The sequence below is a fragment of the Camelus dromedarius genome, chromosome 7 (genome assembly GCF_036321535.1).
Source record: "Camelus dromedarius isolate mCamDro1 chromosome 7, mCamDro1.pat, whole genome shotgun sequence".
Lineage (NCBI taxonomy): Eukaryota > Metazoa > Chordata > Mammalia > Artiodactyla > Camelidae > Camelus > Camelus dromedarius.
Window position 1 is genome coordinate 60,136,932 of NC_087442.1, and position 19,802 is coordinate 60,156,733.

The 19,802-nt window shown below is 36.6% G+C and overlaps 1 protein-coding gene across 1 annotated transcript; it reads left to right on the plus strand.

The window, feature by feature from the left end:
• Positions 1-2,186: 2,186 nt before the first annotated feature.
• PDK4 (pyruvate dehydrogenase kinase 4) lies at positions 2,187-14,624 on the plus strand. Its single transcript, XM_010979649.3, has 11 exons — positions 2,187-2,577; positions 3,554-3,695; positions 4,909-4,980; positions 5,760-5,944; positions 6,108-6,194; positions 6,643-6,720; positions 8,517-8,593; positions 10,376-10,474; positions 10,672-10,782; positions 11,087-11,200; positions 12,374-14,624. Exons 1-11 carry the CDS (start codon positions 2,463-2,465, stop codon positions 12,515-12,517), a joined length of 1,224 nt encoding a protein of 407 aa, XP_010977951.1. The 5' UTR covers positions 2,187-2,462; the 3' UTR covers positions 12,518-14,624.
• The last annotated feature ends 5,178 nt before the right edge of the window (positions 14,625-19,802 follow it).

The following is a 19,802-nucleotide window of genomic DNA, read 5'->3' on the forward strand; positions in this document are numbered from 1 at the left end:
GTTTGTTTTTGTTTTTTAGATTCCACATATGAGCGATCTCATATGGTATTTTTCTTTCTCTTTCTGGCTTACTTCACTTAGAATGACATTCTCCAGGAGCATCCATGTTGCTGCAAATGGCATTATGTTGTCGGTTTTTATGGCTGAGTAGTATTCCATTGTATAAATACACCACATCTTCTTTATCCAGTCACCTGTTGATGGACATTTAGGCTGTTGCCATGTTTTGGCTATTGTAAATAGTGCTGCTGTGAACACTGGGGTGCAGGTGTCATCCTGAAGTAGGGCTCCTTCTGGATACAAGCCCAGGAGTGGGATTCCTGGGTCATATGGTAAGTCTATTCCTAGTCTTTTGAGGAATCTCCACACTGTTTTCCATAGTGGCTGCACCTTTGCTTTACTTTTGTAGTAACTGTATCACCTCCAAGTTCTGAGGTCAGCCTAAGGAAAAAAGTGCAACTCTCTTTCCAGGTCACATTCTAATCACAGTAATACATAGCATCTTAGCCAACTAGGTACACAGCTTGACCTGTCTATTCCAGCCCAGTTACCATAAACGTTGCCAGTCACAAGAGTTCCTGTCATAGAGAAATGACCTAGGAGAATGTAATGCACTGTGAGAGTAACCTGGTAAATATTATTGGATGGGATAACAAGCACAAAATAGTGTGGTAACCTCAGCTCACATTTAGCCCTTAGCCATCTGTGTGAACATCATATGACTTCACCTAATCTTTAATCAACCCACCACACACATGGGAGTAGTGCTGGGTAAGCCAGGCTAAGTGCTCAGTGAGGCTTTCCTAAATTAGACCTGCTTATAATGCATCATTTCCATTGCCTTTCCTCTGCAGATTAAACAGTAGAATTCTTTATGATATACATTTTTGCCTAGTCCAGATCCCACACACAGGATAAGAAAAGCAAATGCTTGCTTTTCTTTTGCTGCTGTTCTTAGGATGTAATAAAGGGAAAAGAAGGGATTTTTACCGTAAATTTACTTGCTTCATCAGGTAGTGGTTTATTTAGTCTTCTTGCTTCTTGAACACATTTTTACTGTTGTTTTTGTTTCAGTGAACAATACAAATATATAATAAAGGATTCAGAATACAAAAATATAAAACAGACTGTTACTAAAACCTATCTCCAAGTGGAAATGCAGTTTGGAACTTTCCCCATGTTTCCACAACTGTTTAATCTTGAGAGCAACAAAGCAGAGTAGCAATCAAAAAGGTGCATTAGACATGGTCCCAAACCTGATCTCTTTCAGGGGAGAGGTTTCAGAGAGGAACAAAATAAGAACACAAATAGCTACAATATAGTGTCATATGTGACAAAAGCCATGTCTGCAAGAAGGAGCAGGGAGACGCAATCAGGAAAGATACATGCAGCACAGTTTGTGCTGAACTTTACGGGTAGAACAGAATGTCTTAGGCAAAGATTTGGATTAAGTACATGTCACACAGGAGGACAGAGTGACCAAATTCTCTGATGGATGAAAAAGCAAGTGAGTCAAACCGACAAATTAATCCCTTTTTTATTCTGCTTTTAATGAAAAGAGTTAAACCTAATGGAGAGAATGTTATTACTGGAAGGAAATAAACTGATGGCTTCTTATTGGCACAAGAAAAAATAAACGCATTTTGCGCAGCTCAAGTCTCAGCAAAAGGAACTTCCAGTTCCCGACGTGTGCTATTCACTCACGGAGAAAACACTCTTGAGACTGTTTATTCTTTTTGCAGCCCAATGACAAAGAAGCCAATACTTTTCGACGCAGGTGACTGGCTACTGTAAACGCCCCGCTCTGAGCGAGGTCCAATGACATCCCGGAGCCTAGATTCTTGGAAACAGTTTCTGGCCCGGAATGCGTGACATTGAGACAGCCTCTCATTCGTAAACAAGGACGAGTCTGGGCGGGCCCCCAGCCCACGCTATCCGTCCTGTCCCCAAGTGACTCGTCTTGAGCCCACTTATCTACTGATGTCCGCTTCGGCTTCCTCCTATCCCCTTACCCCGCACAGCCGTGAGCACTGGTGTCAGGTCTCCGCGTCGGAGGCGGGGCCCAGAGTTCTTTATCTGAACTGAATGGCGCGGCCCCAAGTTCAGGAAGCTTCTCCAAGTCCCAGTGACTCCTCCCCTTTGGAACTGGCGGGGTGGCGGGGGGGGGGGGCGGGGGGCCAGGGGGGCGGCGCAGAAACAAATAAAAACTTGGGAGGCTGCCGCTGGTGACAAGACGCGAACTTCAGTCTCAAGCCACCTACTGCTCCTCCTGCTCTCTGCCCGACTCCTCCACTGCGAAGCTCTCCGGAACCTCAGCTCACGCCTGGGAGCAAGAGCCCGCTAGCACACCTGCCCTCCCCGCCAGGACGCGCCCAGCCCCCTCTACGTTTCCAGGTCCCGCTCCCTGCAGCCTTCACTCCTCAAGCCAGCCCTAGCTTGTGCCAGGAACGGTGGGCATCAAGATGAAGGCGGCACGCTTCGTGATGCGCAGCGCGGGGTCCCTGGTCCCTCGAGAGGTTGAGCATTTCTCGCGTTACAGCCCGTCCCCACTGTCCATGAAGCAGCTGCTGGATTTCGGTGAGCCAGGACGTAGGGCCCTAGGGCCCGGGCGGGGGCGCAGAGACTGGGGAGATGCCTTAACTTTCAGACTCGATGTAGGAAAGGCTGGGCTCATTACTTAAAGCAACTGGGGTCCGCTTTCCTGCTGAACCCTGGAACCTCGACGCCTTTTCTTAGATCTGCCTTCTTTCTGAATGTTTATGCTCACCAGCAAGGCCATTTGCAGCCCTGCTGATGCTGGATGGTTTGAGCTCATCCTTCCTCTTCTTTCTGCCCATTGCTTCCAGTCAAAATACTTTTTGCTTTCAGTTACCCTTTAACAATGGACTAGAAACTTTACTCTATCCTTCACAGCATAGTACTTCTTGGAGAAGATTCCTAATATTATAAAGCAGGCTCGAATTAATTGCTGTTTTATCCTCTAGCCACCCTCCACCACTCCACAAGGTTCACCTCTCTGGGTTCCTAACAAATTTGCTTGTCTCTTTACCATATTGTTCTCTATATATTTGAATTACTGCTGAAAATATTACAAACTATCTACAGAAATCTTATTAAGAAAATTTCAAGGATTTAAATGTGATGTTACCTATCACTAGAAGCATCATGACTCCCACCCCACTCCTTACCGCACTCCAATTTCATATCTAGAACCCTGTGAATGATGTCTTTTTAACCTTGTGGTTTCACTGAATCCTGCACTCTTTTATGAATACTAAGAGCTGTGGGATATTACGACTTCTGGGAAGTGAATCCTCATCAAAAAGAGAAAACAGTAATTCTCACATTTGGTCACTTTTTTAAAAAAGAGAGAAGACAGAAGACAATGCAGAAGATGCTTACTCCTGAATTAGCCACAAGTAGTAACCCAACTGAGGATGAAATATAATTTTATAACATATGTCTGTTCAATATTGGATTGTTAATGCTCTTCAAATATATAATTTAGACATACTTTTTTTTCTAAAAACTAAATAAATGTTGTTTATTACAGGTTCAGATAATGCATGTGAAAGAACCTCTTTTGCTTTTTTGCGACAAGAGCTGCCTGTGAGGCTAGCCAATATACTGAAGGAAATTTATATCCTCCCTGATCGATTAGTAAACACCTCTTCAGTACAATTAGTTAAAAGCTGGTAAGTGGTGAACCATTCTGAAACAGTCTCTATTTTTAAGATAGTTATCTGAGTTTGAATTCTTACAATATGTTAACATCACAATTCAAAAATGGGTGGTCTGAACATTAAATACTTTTGAAAGATGTAAAGATTTTTTTCCATCATTTAGGGTAATTTATCATAAACGCAGTTATAAAGCTATAAATAGACATTTTTACCCAGACGAAGTAGATACTTTCACAATATAATTTTTATTTCTAGAAGAAAACATAGAAAATAATTCACAGATATAATTTTAGTTTGTATTTTAAACAATACAAGAGAGTATGATACCGCAAAAGGAATCCTATCCTAGAAATAGGTACGAATGATGACTATTTTGGGAAGGCGTAATCTTTCTCACTTACAAACCAAATAACAAAGCAGGCTCTGGGTTCAAATCCTGCCTCTGCCTGTTGCTAGTTGTGGAATCCTTGGCAAGTGTCCTATCTCTATGCATCAATTCCCCCATCTATTATGAAGAGAATAAAGTATATGCCTCAAAGGGATATTTGAGTGTAATTAAATGAGGTAATCCATTTTAAAATCACTTAGAACAGTACCTGGCACATAGCCAGAACTCAGTATCAGTTATTATCTTATTTTGAAAATAAGGATACTGATCTAGAGAGAGGAGATAGCCCAAAGGGGCAGATTTTCAGAGAACAGAGCCAGGTTATGCACTGAGGCGCATAAGCACCAGAGAGCTTCACCCTAACCTACTGACTATACAGCTTTTTGTTCACTGACTTGAGAAATACATGTATTATACACCCATTAAACAACTGCAATTTGAACCATATATTTAATGCATAGTATTTGCTGCTGCTTCTAAGACTTCTACTCATCTATGAATGATTATAGGGAAAAAAAAATGAAGCCTTTCTGTAAAAGTTGTTTCTAAATGCTTCTGCTATTAAAAAAAATAAAGACATTTGCCAAACAAAACAGAAAACTGAATACTGATATGGGATAGTTAAAGAAACATAAATTTTAAGTTAGGAAGTTGAGAGTTAAAATTGTAGCTTTCTTTTTTCTAAGATACACTGTTTTCCAGATGTCTCGGAGGAAAGTTTTAATTTTAAACATAATATTTTCTCTCTGCATACCATTTGAAAAAAGCATTCTATTTTTAGCCACTTGTAACTGACTATTCAATTTTAAAACTTAAAGCACACCTGCCATTCTACAGGTATATCCAGAGCCTGATGGAGTTGGTGGAATTCCATGAGAAAAGCCCAGAGGACCAGAAAGCATTGTCAGAGTAAGTTTTTTGCATTAGAAAAATAATCTAAAACTTTGACTATTTCTAGACATCTGATTTTTTTAGACCTAACTTGAAGGATAATTTATAGCATTATCCTAAATGATAAATACTTTTACTTACTCCTTTCAAATGACAAGTTTTGGCTTTTGCTCTTTTTAAAGTGATATAACATTGAAAATAATGCTGAGGATGAATAGTGTAAGAGGAATTTTTTTTAAGGAAATCTATTTTTATTATAAATTTATTCTAATGTTAGATTTGCAGAAGGATTTACTGTTACATGGTAGTAATACATGTCACTTTATTACTGGAGAGTAAATAATTTCATTCAGAGTAACAGACAGTTTCTAGCTCTAAGAATAAGAAATAAGAACCTTTTCTAATTCTGACAAGAAATTTCGAAGTTTTTTTCACAATGGCATCCTAGAGCCATCTTAAATATTACTTACTCTTTTAATTGTTATTTTTTAAAGAGAAGGCTTAATGAACAACTAGAATGATCACACTACTCACAGAGCTGGTATTTTTACATGTAAGCTGAAAGCAAAATAAATCTGTTTATGAAGCTATCTCTGTAACATTTAGTCAAAGAATCTGTAGTGAGAGCCTTAATATTTTATCATTCAAATTTATTTTATCGTTCAAGTATTTTATCATTTGACTTGTTGAGATGGGTACTTAAGAAAAGCTTTAGCCTTCTTTGAAGTAATCTAGGAAATAAAAATGAATGCAACTTATTTGAACTTCTACTAACCATAAATATGTGTTTGGCTTAGTTTTGTAGATACCCTCATCAAAGTTCGAAATAGACACCATAATGTAGTTCCTACAATGGCACAAGGAATCCTAGAGTACAAAGATGCCTGTACAGTTGACCCAGTCACCAATCAAAATCTTCAGTATTTTCTGGATCGATTTTACATGAACCGTATTTCTATCCGGATGCTGATGAACCAGCACAGTAAGTTAGTTCATCATGGTCATGATAGATGGGTGTAGAATATAAGCCATAGTCTACCTAGATATTTCAACTACTCGGTGGGTCACGTTCTTTCTCAGTGGTAGTTCTAATCACTATTATCCTAATTTCTATAACACTATTCTTTGTTTTTATTCTTCAACAGTCCTTATATTCAGTGACTTACAGACAGGAAACCCAACCCACATTGGAAGCATCGATCCAAACTGTGATGTGGCAGCAGTGGTCCAAGGTAATTTCTAGATTTGTGCATTTCCCTTATTGAAAATGTATATTATCTGATGGACACATCTACAGTTGAGGTGGTTCTGTGAATGAATTTATATTCGGAGTGTTCCATTTATGTTTTTATACTTACTGTCATGAAGGTCCTTTGCTTTTAAGAGTCAGCTGTTTAAATATTCATTTATAATATTACTAAAAAAATCCAAACATCAATGGCTTACTTGCCATATTTTCATATATTGTATTTGATCTCTGAAGTGCACATATTCCTATAACTACAGCTGTAACTTAAACACTGTCTTTATTTTTTTCTTCAATAAAATATCAAAAAGGTATATAAACCTGTACTCTAAAGAGTATTTTAGATTGAGGGTAATACACACACTGAAGATCACTTGAAAACTTTACTTGACATAAGTTCATTTAATCCTTATTAAAAAACCCTTCTATTCTAGATGCCTTTGATTGTTCAAAGATGCTTTGTGATCAGTATTACTTGACATCTCCAGAATTAAAGCTCACACAAGTGAATGGTAAGCTATAAACTAAATGTATCTTAGTCTATGGTAAATTCACTGTTCTTCCAAGATGATTACTTCTTGTAAAAAGTAAATCCTGTGCTCCTTTTTTCCCTTCTGAACTTGCATAGAATTTGTACCCATTTTTTTTGAAGCCAAGGTTCACTTTATCTCAATTGGAACGTTCCAATTTGAGTATATTCAGTTGCTAATGACAATTCATAAAGAAGAATGGTTTGAACAAATAATTTGAAATTTAGAGTAGCAGCTAAGTTCCAGTATCTCAGATCAAAGAAAGATTGCTCACTTTCTATATGGGATAAGAGGGCAGAATAGGAGGAACCACTTAGTAGTGGACATATGTTCCTAAAGAGGTCACATATAAGACCTGAAAACAAAAATACTTTAAATTGCACTATAAGAAGAAAGCCAGTCATAGAAGGAGAAATACTGTATGATTGCAATTATATAAGGTATCAAAAATAATCAAGCTCATAGAAGCAGAGAGTAGAATGATAGTTGCCAGAGGTGAAGGAAGGGAGAAATGGGGAGTTGATATTCAGTGGGTATCAAATTTCAATTAAGCAAGATGAGTAAGTTCTAGAGATCTGCTATACAACACCGTTCCTGCAGTTAACAATAATATATAGTACAGTTAAATATGTAAGAAGGTAGATCTCATGTTAAATGTTCTCACCAAAATTTTAAAAAATTCCACTATGAATATATACCACTGTTTCGAATGCAGAGCATTCTTCAATAGCTTTAACTCTAGGGTACCTAAAAAGATAAGGTCTCCCCACATAGACTGAAGTAATTATATGATAAATGCATGGCACTATTTTTATCTTATCCCATTCTCAAAGAAAGACAGTATACTCAAATTGGAATAACTTTCTCCTTTCAACTCATAGTAAACATCTTCTTCAAGTAATAGTTATACAGGAACAACATATGTTGGTGATGAGAATTAAAATCAAGTTGTTCAAATTAAGAGTAGCTTAATTGATGGATTGGGGATAGGAAAATGTAATTGACTGCTAAAATAAAAATAGGAGTACACTAAAGATTGAAAAATATTTCTAAGCATTAACAGCATTGTTGCATAACACTTGTAGATAAACTGCTTGAGCTGTTTGATAAAATAAAGAGGGAATTATGCCAGACCTTGTGTTTTCTGATTCAAACTTTGCCAAGGCCTGGAACACCAAAGAATCCTTTTATTTTTCTTTTCAAAGAGTATTACGAGGTTTTGTTTCTCTGGTTTTTGTTAGCCTCTTGGTGAAATGTAAGCATATACAGCCTAATGGATTTAATGTTTAGTTGATAAAAATCAAGAATAATCAGATATGTCATACTCTCATGCACTAAAACTATGAAAACTATAGCTAGATCGCATCAATTTCAATGTTATACTTTAGACTTACATTTATTTTTTCTTCTTTCTTAAAGTGCATATAATTTTAACTCTGAAATTGTCCGGTACAAAAGTTTTGAACATATAAATAAATAATCCATGTAATCTAGTTTACAGCACTCCTGTTTTACACTTATCTGACTTTATACATTTGTAAAGAAATGCAAAAATTAATACAGAGCACTGGGTAGCAACTATAATAGCATTTTGAAAGTAAGTCAGTTGTATTTACGGTTTTAAGAGGGAAGGCTCTAGGGTAGGATTTTGGAGTTAGTTAGGAGGATGAGGAGTATTCCAATCCTGTTTAAATCTAAAATATTAATCAAATAGATATGAAAGTTTGTTTCATGAAATATCTGTTAACCAATTCTAAATGAGCTTAATTTTTTTCTAGGAAAATTTCCAGGCCAACCAATTCATATTGTATACGTTCCTTCTCACCTTCATCATATGCTCTTTGAACTATTCAAGGTAACACACTTCACAGTAATTGCAATTTTGTTTTATTTTTAAAGTTCACTGTTTACATTTTTATTTCCTTTATCATTCCCACTCAACAAGAGACTCACTATCTTCTCCCAAGCATGTTTCTGTGCTCCTAACAGAAGGAAGCTCCAGTTAATGTTTGAAAAGGGTACATGCAGTTCCCTGTAGCATCAACACATTATTTGAGAATGCACAATATGACTCACTATGTCTCAGTGCCCCCTATTCCCCTTATTTCTTCAGGTGTCCAACAAAGCCGTAGTCATTCAGGCATTCATTAAGGAAGGTCACGGGATGAATGTTTCAGTGACTGAGGCCTTGTTACCTCCACCCCCACAGGCTGGTCTAACTCCAAATCCAGAAGTTCAGCTCTAGAATTACCGTAGGTGGTAGGGCCCCAACCTATGTCTAGAATATACTCAGAGGTCAATCAGTTCCTTCAGTGAGCTATTTTAATGTGCCTATGAACCACCTGGAGGTTTTGTTGAAATTCAAATTCTGAGTCACTGCATCTGGCATGGGGCCTGAGATTCTGAATTGCTAATAAGCTAACAGGTGATGCTTCTGGTCTATGGTCCATTTTCCATAGCAAGACTGTTTTAGAAGTGAGTCTCAAACTTTAGGGTGCTTTAGAATCACCTGGAAGGCTTGTTAAAATACAGATTTTAAAGCCTATCCCAGAGATTCTGATACTCTTGATCTGAGATTTTGCATTTCGAACAAGCTTTTAGCCGATATGGATGTTATTGGTCTGGGATAGCCAGGGACTAAGAATCAAATCCTATCCCAGCTTCTAAGCCCAAACTAAAACTGTATACTTACACCAAAAGACAGAAAAACACTCAAAGCTTTGCGATGCTTCCTAAGAGTCCCTAGGACTGGCAAAGAGGAAGCTTAAAAAAAAGAAGTGAAATCTGCCTCTAATTCTAACGCTTCTCAGAACTTAATGTTTCCTAACTTATTCTAATATTAGTGCGATGAGGCATTGATTGTACTACAAATATTTGACCTAATTTATTTCATTTTAGCTAATGATTAGAACTTGTTATTATATAGAAACCAGAAAGCAGATAACCTACCAGAAGGGTAGAGAGGAAAATGGGTAAAATAAACCAAATCTTTATCTCTATGAGGTTCAGCTAGTTTGAAAACTTGAGTTTCTTCTCTGTTAAAGGACAAAAGATACTTTTCTGTTGATTTGATTTACTTTTAAATTGAATGGTCCAACTCATACAGTTATTTTACCGTCATTGGTAAAAGTTAAGATGATAATCAAATGCAAATTGAAATTTAATTTAGAATTATTTACTATCCTTTTAATAGTAACAGCCTTTTCCCAGCAAATTTTATAAAAGCCAATAAATTGGTTCAATGATTCACTGTTTAGTTGTTATGTAATACTCTTTGGTGCTTGGATGTAAAATGTAATGGAAAGACAGAAAAGAGAGAGCCAGGAAATGGACTATAAAAACCAATTTCTACATTTAAATTAAGCTTACAAATAAGGACTTGACAGCTAGCAGAATTGTTTTTCCATTAGACATTACTCCCAGGAGCTATGTTACATGGTAAATGAATATTTTTCATTATACATCCTGCATGACACATTCATAAATGGCTATTTACAGAGCTATTTTACCACTAACTTAAAAAAATAAGAACTTTGAGTTACCTTCTGTGCTGCCTTTATTTTAAATATAAAAGAACAGTTATTTATTGTCCCTCATCCTTCTGCCATTGAATTCCTTATGGTTTTGTTTTCCATAGAATGCAATGAGGGCCACAGTTGAACACCAGGAAAACTGGCCTTCCCTGACACCAGTGGAGGTGATTGTTGTCTTGGGAAAAGAAGATCTTACAATTAAGGTAACTATTCTCTGTTTTTCTTGAGTCTTTTTTGAAAGAATTAAAAAGGAGTCAGTAATAATAAAGCCAGCTGCTTTGAGCAATAGATCAAAGTCATGTACGCCAGGTGACTTTTAAATGAAGGAAAGACATTTTTACATAGACAAACGCACACTGTTTTTAATGTGTAGCTCTGATGACTTGTTTGTTTGTTTAAGATTTCAGACAGAGGAGGTGGTGTTCCCCTGAGGATTATTGACCGTCTCTTTAGTTATACGTACTCCACTGCACCAACGCCTGTGGTGGATAATTCCCGGAACGCTCCTTTGGTAAGACCAGTTATATATGGCCAAGCTCATCCCTGACCACCTAGTTATAAATGTAGGGCAAGGACTGCAAGGAAGTGTTTAGGCAAGTTAATCAATTTAGTTAAATAGGGCATGGGGGATATGAGAATGATAAAGCAAGCTAAAAACAGTGAAACAGTTCTACAAGGGTTCTCTGATCGGAAGCAGAAGACATTTGCCCAAATTCCAGGACATCCGTATCCGGGAGGATAACAGCTCCTCCCCACATTTTGTATTCCAGCGATCACGTCCACCTCTTTGTCAATAACTGATCTTCCCCTTCTAGGCTGGTTTCGGTTACGGCTTGCCGATTTCTCGTCTCTATGCCAAGTATTTCCAAGGAGATCTAAATCTCTACTCTTTGCCAGGATATGGAACGGATGCTATCATCTACTTAAAGGTATCCTTTAAATCCAATAGAAAAAAAAAATCACATTTTTTAAAAGATTGCTTCTTTTACAGCCCTGAGTTCTATGATCCACAGTGAATACCCCAAACTGAGTTAACGCAAATAATAACCACAAGTCATTCTTTTTTCTGTTTGGCAGGTGTAGGTATACTATTTAATACTTAATATGGTAATGTATCAAAAAGGAAGTGGGACCAGGCTACCTGTCTCAATGAAGCAAAACTGTTTCCCATAAACACATTAGTTTCTGAGTGAAGAGGTGCTCATGTGAATTTTTTAAGGCAACTCCTATAGGCGTCTGTGAGAATAGCTGTACTTCTGTTTTACTTAGACTTGTGAGAAATACATATATGCTAATAATATTTCAGCCTAGAAAACAACTTAAATCAAGATACTCAGGACCTTAAGCTGACCTTATTAAAAATCCAGGGGGAGGAAAGCTGACTGCTCAGACGCTGTCAGTGGGATGCCTGGCATTTCCTGTTTAAACTTTAAAACTTGGTACACGTTTTTTCCATTTCTGATAAAACCTCAATTTATTTGCTAAGGTAACTGTCCTGATTCTGTTAATCATTTGCCAAGTATTTCAACTGAAAATATATTCACAGTTATTAGCAACTAAAACATTAAGCTTCCAGGCTCCCATTTTGTGCAAGGGAATTATTTGCCACCTGAACTTAGAACACCTGAAATAGTAAATGTATTCATTTTGTTAAATAAGCAAAAATGTCTTCAAAGTATTGAAAAATACTAATATATTACAGATTTATAATATCAGACTTTGATAGATCAATAGTATCAGGTTAGGACTCTCACACACACAAAGGTTTTCCTGGAAAACCTACTTGCCTGTTGCTATTCAATTCCATGACATCAGCAATGTCCAAACAAGGGAAGAGTGTGAATATTGAATACAAATAGATTTGTAATTTTATATGTATATACACTACTTCAGCCCCTATGAGGTGCAGATAATATTTATTTTTCAGCTTCCTTTTATGATGCTTAGTATACTGTGGGTTCTGGGGTGCTTTTACTACTAAGTCAACTAAAAGACTGAGTGTTTGAATACTTATCTCTGAATTTATTTTGAATAATCACTTCAAGTACAAGTTATACCATGAATAATTTCTTTGGTTTGATATTTCTCCCCTCTTCTTTCAGGCTTTATCTTCTGAATCTGTTGAAAAACTCCCAGTCTTTAACAAATCAGCCTTCAAACATTATCAGACAAGCAGTGAGGCTGACGACTGGTGTATCCCAAGCAAGGAACCAAAGAACCTGGCGAAGGAAAAAGTGGCTGTGTGAAGAGGGACCCTCAGGACTCTAAGGGATCAAAGTGGGTCTGTGCCAGTTCTGTTTCCTGAATGTTTGCATGTGAACTCTTGTTTCCTCAAAAACAAACAGCAACGAAAACTCCTTGATCAGAACACTGGTGCAAAGAGGCACACAGCTCGTTTCTGTGACCCAGGCGAGCGTAGTGCAGGACTACAGGAGTTAGTGGCTGGCCAGCCATTTATTCTGTTAACTTAGAATAACACATGAGTTTATATCAAATCCTGAAGAAGAAACAAACAAGCCTCAGTTCTCCAACTCTTCATCAACAAGGATGGGAAAGAGTGAGAAGCGAAGACGTTGGCTAGAAGTTTCAACAGACTGACATTTTAGGCCTCTGGTGATGTCGTAAGATTTTGGTATTTATGGATTATCAAGTGTCAGTATGCCAGTAGTTTCCTGCCACGCGAAGGATTAGGGCTTAGTTTATACTATATGACTAGAAATGTAATAAACACATATTTCATATATACCTATGCACTCTAGAGATGAAAAGCTGGTGACTGAAATAACATTCACTTTGAATGAGAAGGAATGAGTCAACACATTTTACTCAAAGTGACAGCCAAGGCATTGGGCATATGTAAAAACTCAGAAGAAAGCCCCTTCTGATAGATACAGTGCCTTTATTATGCTGCTTTTCGTGCTCATACCTCGCATTATCAGTGAACACTTATTGACAGGTGCCTAGTCTTGGTTGAATTTTTAAATATGCACTAAATTCAGGATGTTGGTTGTTGGAGGAAGAGAAGAATTGCCAAAGTAATAGCAAATCGCTCACCTTGCTTTGACTATAAATGAAACAGAAGTAGATTGGGAAAACCAGTGTTAGGGAAAGAAATCATGCATTCAGAACCTAACTCCGTAGAACAGGCTGTTCTCTACTTTGCAGTGGTGGTAATCCAAAGAAAGGCATCTATTTTCTAGGCTTAAAGAGATGTATTTTTGATGTATTTAATTATGTTCTCTACACTCCACCATTAATATATCTGTTAAAAATTCATAATTAACAAATGGCTCAAGAACATCAGAATTTAAACACTTCTTGGAGTATTTTTAATAAAATAGCCTGGGAGTAAGAGGTTTTCATGCCACCAATGCGTTCATTTGTGAATCATTGAGATTGAGAGCTAATGCATGAAAGCTGTAATGCACATGGAACTTCTGGGAGTTCAGGTATAATATGCAGGTTGATGGGCAGTCCAGCACATTCCTCTTAGAGAAGGAATGAAAAAGGGACAGAAGGAAGGAAGGAAAGGAAGTGAAGGAAGGAGGGAGGGAAGCAGAAGGCAAGCATCTTGCTATATTCCTCAATTATTTCAAGAAATGATCCATATTTTCATGGATAAATTATTGGCAAGAGGATGAATTGGTGTCTTTCAAAACAGTATGCTTCTTTAAATGGTTCTCTCACTCTTGCAAGATAATGAGCTTTGATGAGATAATAAACTCTTCTGTGTCAAGTTGATGTTTTAAGCCGGGTTATAGAAAAAAACTAGCATTTTCCACTTTGTAAAATAATCAGTACTGTCTATATGTTGAATTTAACATTTGTGTTTAATTTTCTCATGGCCTATTGTTGTGGGGCTTCTGGTAGTGGCCACAGAAGCCTCAAACTATTTGTTGTGGATTTTAGATTTTGTCATCAGACGTCCCAGTAGTGACGTTTCTTGATCTTTGGACTCTGGCTTGTGCCCTTACTGATTACTCAAAACTATTTGCAATGTGTTATTTGACTTTTCAGTTTTTACTGAAATTTAAACATATTAGCATGTAAATACTTACATTTACCAAAAATATTATTAATAATTAACCCAAACACTGTGAACTATCTTTAAATCACTAGAGAAAAAGAAATATTGGTAACTCATGAACGTCAGCTGTATAAATGGAGTTCTATAAAATAGACAGCCCACGTTGGTATTTGTGAAATTTATGGAACTGCTTTAGGATTCTAGTGGATGGAAACTGAATGTTCAGGCCCACATAAATTATTAATGTATAAACTGTGTTTTTGTCTCTAGGCTATGTATAGAGAAATGTGATAATTTTTACAATAAATATTTTTATTATTATTGTAGACGTAGTATTAAAGTTCTTTTCTCAAATTAATGGAAAGTACAAAGAAGAATTTGAGGTAAATTTTTCCTCACTTTACATTCAAGTCTAATTTATCTACATATTGGGTATGGTCTTTTAAAACTTAAAATCTTAATTTTTAAACTAAAGATAGTTTATAGCATTCCACAAACTTCTGAATGCCCTTTGCTTTCTTAGTTATACCCCAATGATACATAGTACAAAGTGTGTTTATCTACATGAATATACTGGATAATCATTTTTGCAATGCATGTATTCTCTACTTTTTTTTTTTTTTTTGGTAAATTTACTTTAAAGTTTCACTTAGTGACTGTACTTACATAACAAATACAGTGGAGTACCAAGATAATTACCTAGATAATATAGATTCCCAAACAATTTCTGGATTAAATATCTAAATAATAATAAGGTAGAAATAGTATAGAAAGTACTAAATTAAGTGGTGACATGTTTTATCTTTGCTATCTTCCCACTACCTTTCTTTACAAATTTGACCCTACTTTATCTTTAGACAACATTCTCTGACCATCTCCATAATGCCCTTATGGCAAAGCTGTGCAAATAAAACAAACTAAGAGCAAGAGGGAGGAGAGAAAGAAAGGGAGGAAGGGAAGGAAAAAAAAAATAAAGAAGCAATTAGACCAAAACAAAATTAGTAGAATGAGTTTATTATAACTAAATTTTAAAAGCTTGTCAGAATAATCATATTTAATTAAAAAAAATGCCATCAACCTAAGGCATTAGACCCTTAAGAACCTACACTAAAGCCCTTTATCAATGATGCTCTCCTTCACCTGACTGCCTTCATTTCTTCTGTCAACGAAGCACTGCACAGTGTCTAAAGGAAGCGCGTGAGCAACTGCACACACACAAATGCAAATATGTACACACATGGGCTTTATCCATACAGTTTCCTTGGATTAAGCTGCTTCGGAAGTATGGAGTTAGCGTATGCGCCCCCCGGGTCAGAAAGTTCATTCACATCTCCATAAAAACTGCAAGACTGCAAGTCCCACAATTCTCCATGTATGCACACATACATCTTTCTGATTCAAATCAATGTGTGTACCCCAAAAGGAACACAATTTTCAAGTTCAACAAAGTGGGCTGAATTTTCATCAAAACTACAGCATTTCTCCCAAATTTCAAATTTGGCTGGAAATGGTAAGAGCATTTGCTGTTAACAACAACATGCTATGCAAAGAGAAATCATTGTGAGCTAGTAGGCTGAATGTTGACCTTATAATTTCTTCATTCTCCTACTAAACTTTCAGGTACCCCACTTACACTTACATGTGTACCAACACTGCAAATGTGTATGGGGTCTCCAGGTCACTGTGGTCTGTCTTAGTGAAAATATAGAGGAACTTTCATAATTTCACAGGAGTTTATGTAAGAAGTCCCTAAGCCCCTGGCCATGAACACTTAGAGCAGTAGGTTTCTATCTCCATTAGCATTCTATTCATACATCTTTTGGGGGGATTTTTGATTTTTTACCTTACTTCACAGTTACTTAGGCACTCAATAAACACTTCCTGGACATATTTATACATATGAATAAACACATAAATAAACCTCTGCCTTTAGAACAGCATCCCTGCATTTAACGGCAGATTTGAACTGTGTTAAATAGGTGTACATCAAATTTTATAAGATTTTATGCTTTAAATAGTATTCAAAAAGTTCTACAACATTGCAGAAACTCTGGAATACCTTTCCAAGTGAGATAAATTGCAACTGATCTTGTTTAATGTCACTCTCCCTTGGTGGCCTCTGGCCATTAAAAATGATCACATATTTCAAAAGAAAGTAAATAGTGGTTAAAAGTTCTTACTACTAAGGAAATTTCTTAAGCATATGGGTCAGTGTTTCAGACTTTATTAGTATTCTTCCTTCTTGTTCACCTTAGACTCAGATGAAAATATATCACCACTCATATTTTATGGCTCTTTAATGGAAATGAGTAACTATCTTTTAATGAGATTTTTCAGTTCCTACCGAAGGGCAAATAAACATTAAAAGCCACTCAAAACCAGCAGAAATGTCAGTAGCCTTGAAAACATGTTGAATCTATTAAATGATGTGAAAATGATGTGAGCTGTCTTAGTGATAAATCCAGCAACAAAATAATAAAGTTTATAAACAAATTATGAGACATCATTTTCACGTTTACTGCTACCATCCAATGTAATGAAAATAACACAGGATTGGTTGTCAAATAATGCAATATAGCCAGGAATTATTTATAAGCATACTATTTCCATAAATGTAAAAAGATGCTTTAATGTATAAGACAAATAGCCTATCGGATGGCAAAGTCTTGAGTTTTTTTAATCAATTCCATTAAAACTATCCCCTTTAATGAGTTTATAACCCCCAAAATATAGTTTGATATTTGGTAAAACTGACCTTAACTCACTCTTTTTCTTTTAAATTTTAAGAAAAACAAAATATGTTTGCAATTATAAATTTGTAACCTGAAAACAAAATAAAAATTTGAAAACAAAAATGAAAACCTTAAACCATATTCTTAAGCAATCCACTTCACCTATTTGATATGAGTCCCAATTTTCTCTTCTATATGAAATAACTAAATGAATTCTAATTATTTAAGGAAGACACTTATAATTCTAAAGTCTTTGAATCTATTCTCATAACAAGCAAAAGCATTTTTTTCTATTTCTTTAATTCTGTATCTGTATGAGATGATGGATGTTCACTAAACTTTTTGTGGTACTTTTTCCATAATGTGTGTAAGTCAAATCATTGTGTTACACACCTTAAACTTACACAGTGCTACATGTCTATTACATCTTAATAAAACTGGAAGAGAAAAAAAGAACTCTTAAAGTAAAATGTAGAGCATTTATAATGATCCTTGGCACATAATAAAATTTATACAGATAACAGCTGTTTTATCAATAATGTTATTTAAGTATTAGATACTGGATCCTTATATTAAGTTTCTATACAAATGAGTTGATAGCAATAGAAATAAAAGACTGTTCTTCAGATATGAAGTCATACAGTGTGTGCAAGCAATATCAGTGATAGTAGAACAACTTTGCTCCAATATACTCTATTGTCCAATTATGACCCTGGCATTAGACTTCTGTTGACTTGAAATTGCTGAGTAAAGCTGAAATCTTTTCAGGCAGGGATCAAACTCAGACTTTGACCTCTTTGGTAATGCTGGCCAACCAAAAACTGGGTGGATGGTGGTGCCATGCATTAGCTAATGAGACCTATTAACTCTTTTAGGTCCCTTTAAGAGCACAGGGCTACACTTCCCTGAATACTGAGGAGAAGCTGGCTCACTACACATTGTAAGTAAACACACAGCACTTTGCCCAAAGCACACTCTCAATAACTGTTTGTTGAATGGATGAAATAGACTTAAACCATAAAAATAACAATTAGGCTTCAGTTGTTCCCTAGGCAGCCTCTTTCCCCTTCTAAATATCATATTTCATCCTGTGAAAGCAGAACTTCAAATTTTAACAAAAACTAGCACAAAAACTAGCACAGTTTTAAAAGGCCTTTGAAAACAGCTCCCTGGCTTGTCGGAAAGCAGAAAATGTTTCTTACTTTTTTTTTTTTTTTTTAGAATGTCTGACGATAGTTCTTTGTATCTGAAAATATATCCTGCATTCTGCACAGAGTCAGACGTGACTCTTACTTTTACCTAATCCAGATAGTTCCAGGCAGGATTTTACTTACCATGCACTAATTTGGGGGAAATTATTTTAAGGATAAAACTTGCCACTGAACTTGAAGAAATGATTTCTTAACCAAAGATAATCTATGGGTTATAATATTGACTTTTTAACCATTATTTCCATTGGCCAAAAATACTTATTTCATGCGTTAGAATACAAATTGCTTTCACTATACTTCTTTCTTCTCTCTCTGGCCCTTTTAAAATTGAACATTAAGTAGGCAAAAAAGAAAATTCTATAGAACTTATTATGCAGCAGGTATTTTTCTAAGGGTTTTACATGAATTCATTCATTTTTTTCCCCTCACAACAACCCACTGTATTACTAGCTCCTTTGCATAAATGGATTCTTTTTATTCTCACAACATCTGCGATGTTATTAACCTACCCATTTTACAGACAGGAAACTGAGCCACAAGGCAGTGCAGTTAAGTTGTCCCTATCAAGGGATAGAGCTGGGATTCAATTCAAGGCACTGTACACTTCAGACACCTTGCTCTGAACAAACAGACCTTCTTTAGAGAATTCACCGAAGACAGCAACAAGTCAGAGTAATGTCTGAGGGTCATGCAAATGTGTAACCCACAACTAATCAACAAGGCAGAGGGACACTGCCACTGACCTCATCCGCGGAGCCTAACCTACCAGCTGCATGCCCCTGCACTTCTACAGAAGTCCCCACCTACTTGCAGAGCCATCAGAAGCTTTGACTTAGACCAGTTCGCACTTTCTACTGAATGACACTTAGCCATTCTTCAGGCATTGAAGCAATTCACATACTTATTCAACAAGCAATCAACAGAGATTTCTTAAGCACCACAAGCTGCCACACACAAGGAATACCATAATGAATCACAACGGTTCCTATGCCCAAGGACACTATGTGAACATAGAAGTTAGGTTTGTAAATATTGATATGTATTAATATCTAAAATTATTCATATTATCCTGAGAGTTAGATACAAGATTTCTGGGGCAGGAACAAACCATTTATACTTACTTATAATAAAAACCGTATCAGCAACCCGGGCCCCAATCTTTCCCCCTTCTAAGGTGATTCACTGAGAGCCAGATGTCACCTGATACTTACTGGGATCTGTATTATAGGTGACGAACCCCCAAACAATCTGAGAGTTTATACAAAAGATGGACAGCCGCCTCCCCAGCTCCCCCCACCACTCCCCCGACCCCACCCCCACCCCCCCGCCTCCCTTTGTGAGATAGCGGGAAAAAACTTTGCTCCCTAATGTGCACAAACTCTCCTTTGGGAAAGAAAAGGAAGCATCCTTGGTTCTTATCCTTAGGAAGGTAAATAAGTGTTTCTCGGGGAGGTAAGAGTCAAGTTTTGTCAGCGGCAAATAAAAACAGAACCTGCGTAATAAAATGAAGTCTGACCTTTTTTTTCCCTTTGCGCTTAGTCCAGTCTTCCTTGCTCATAGG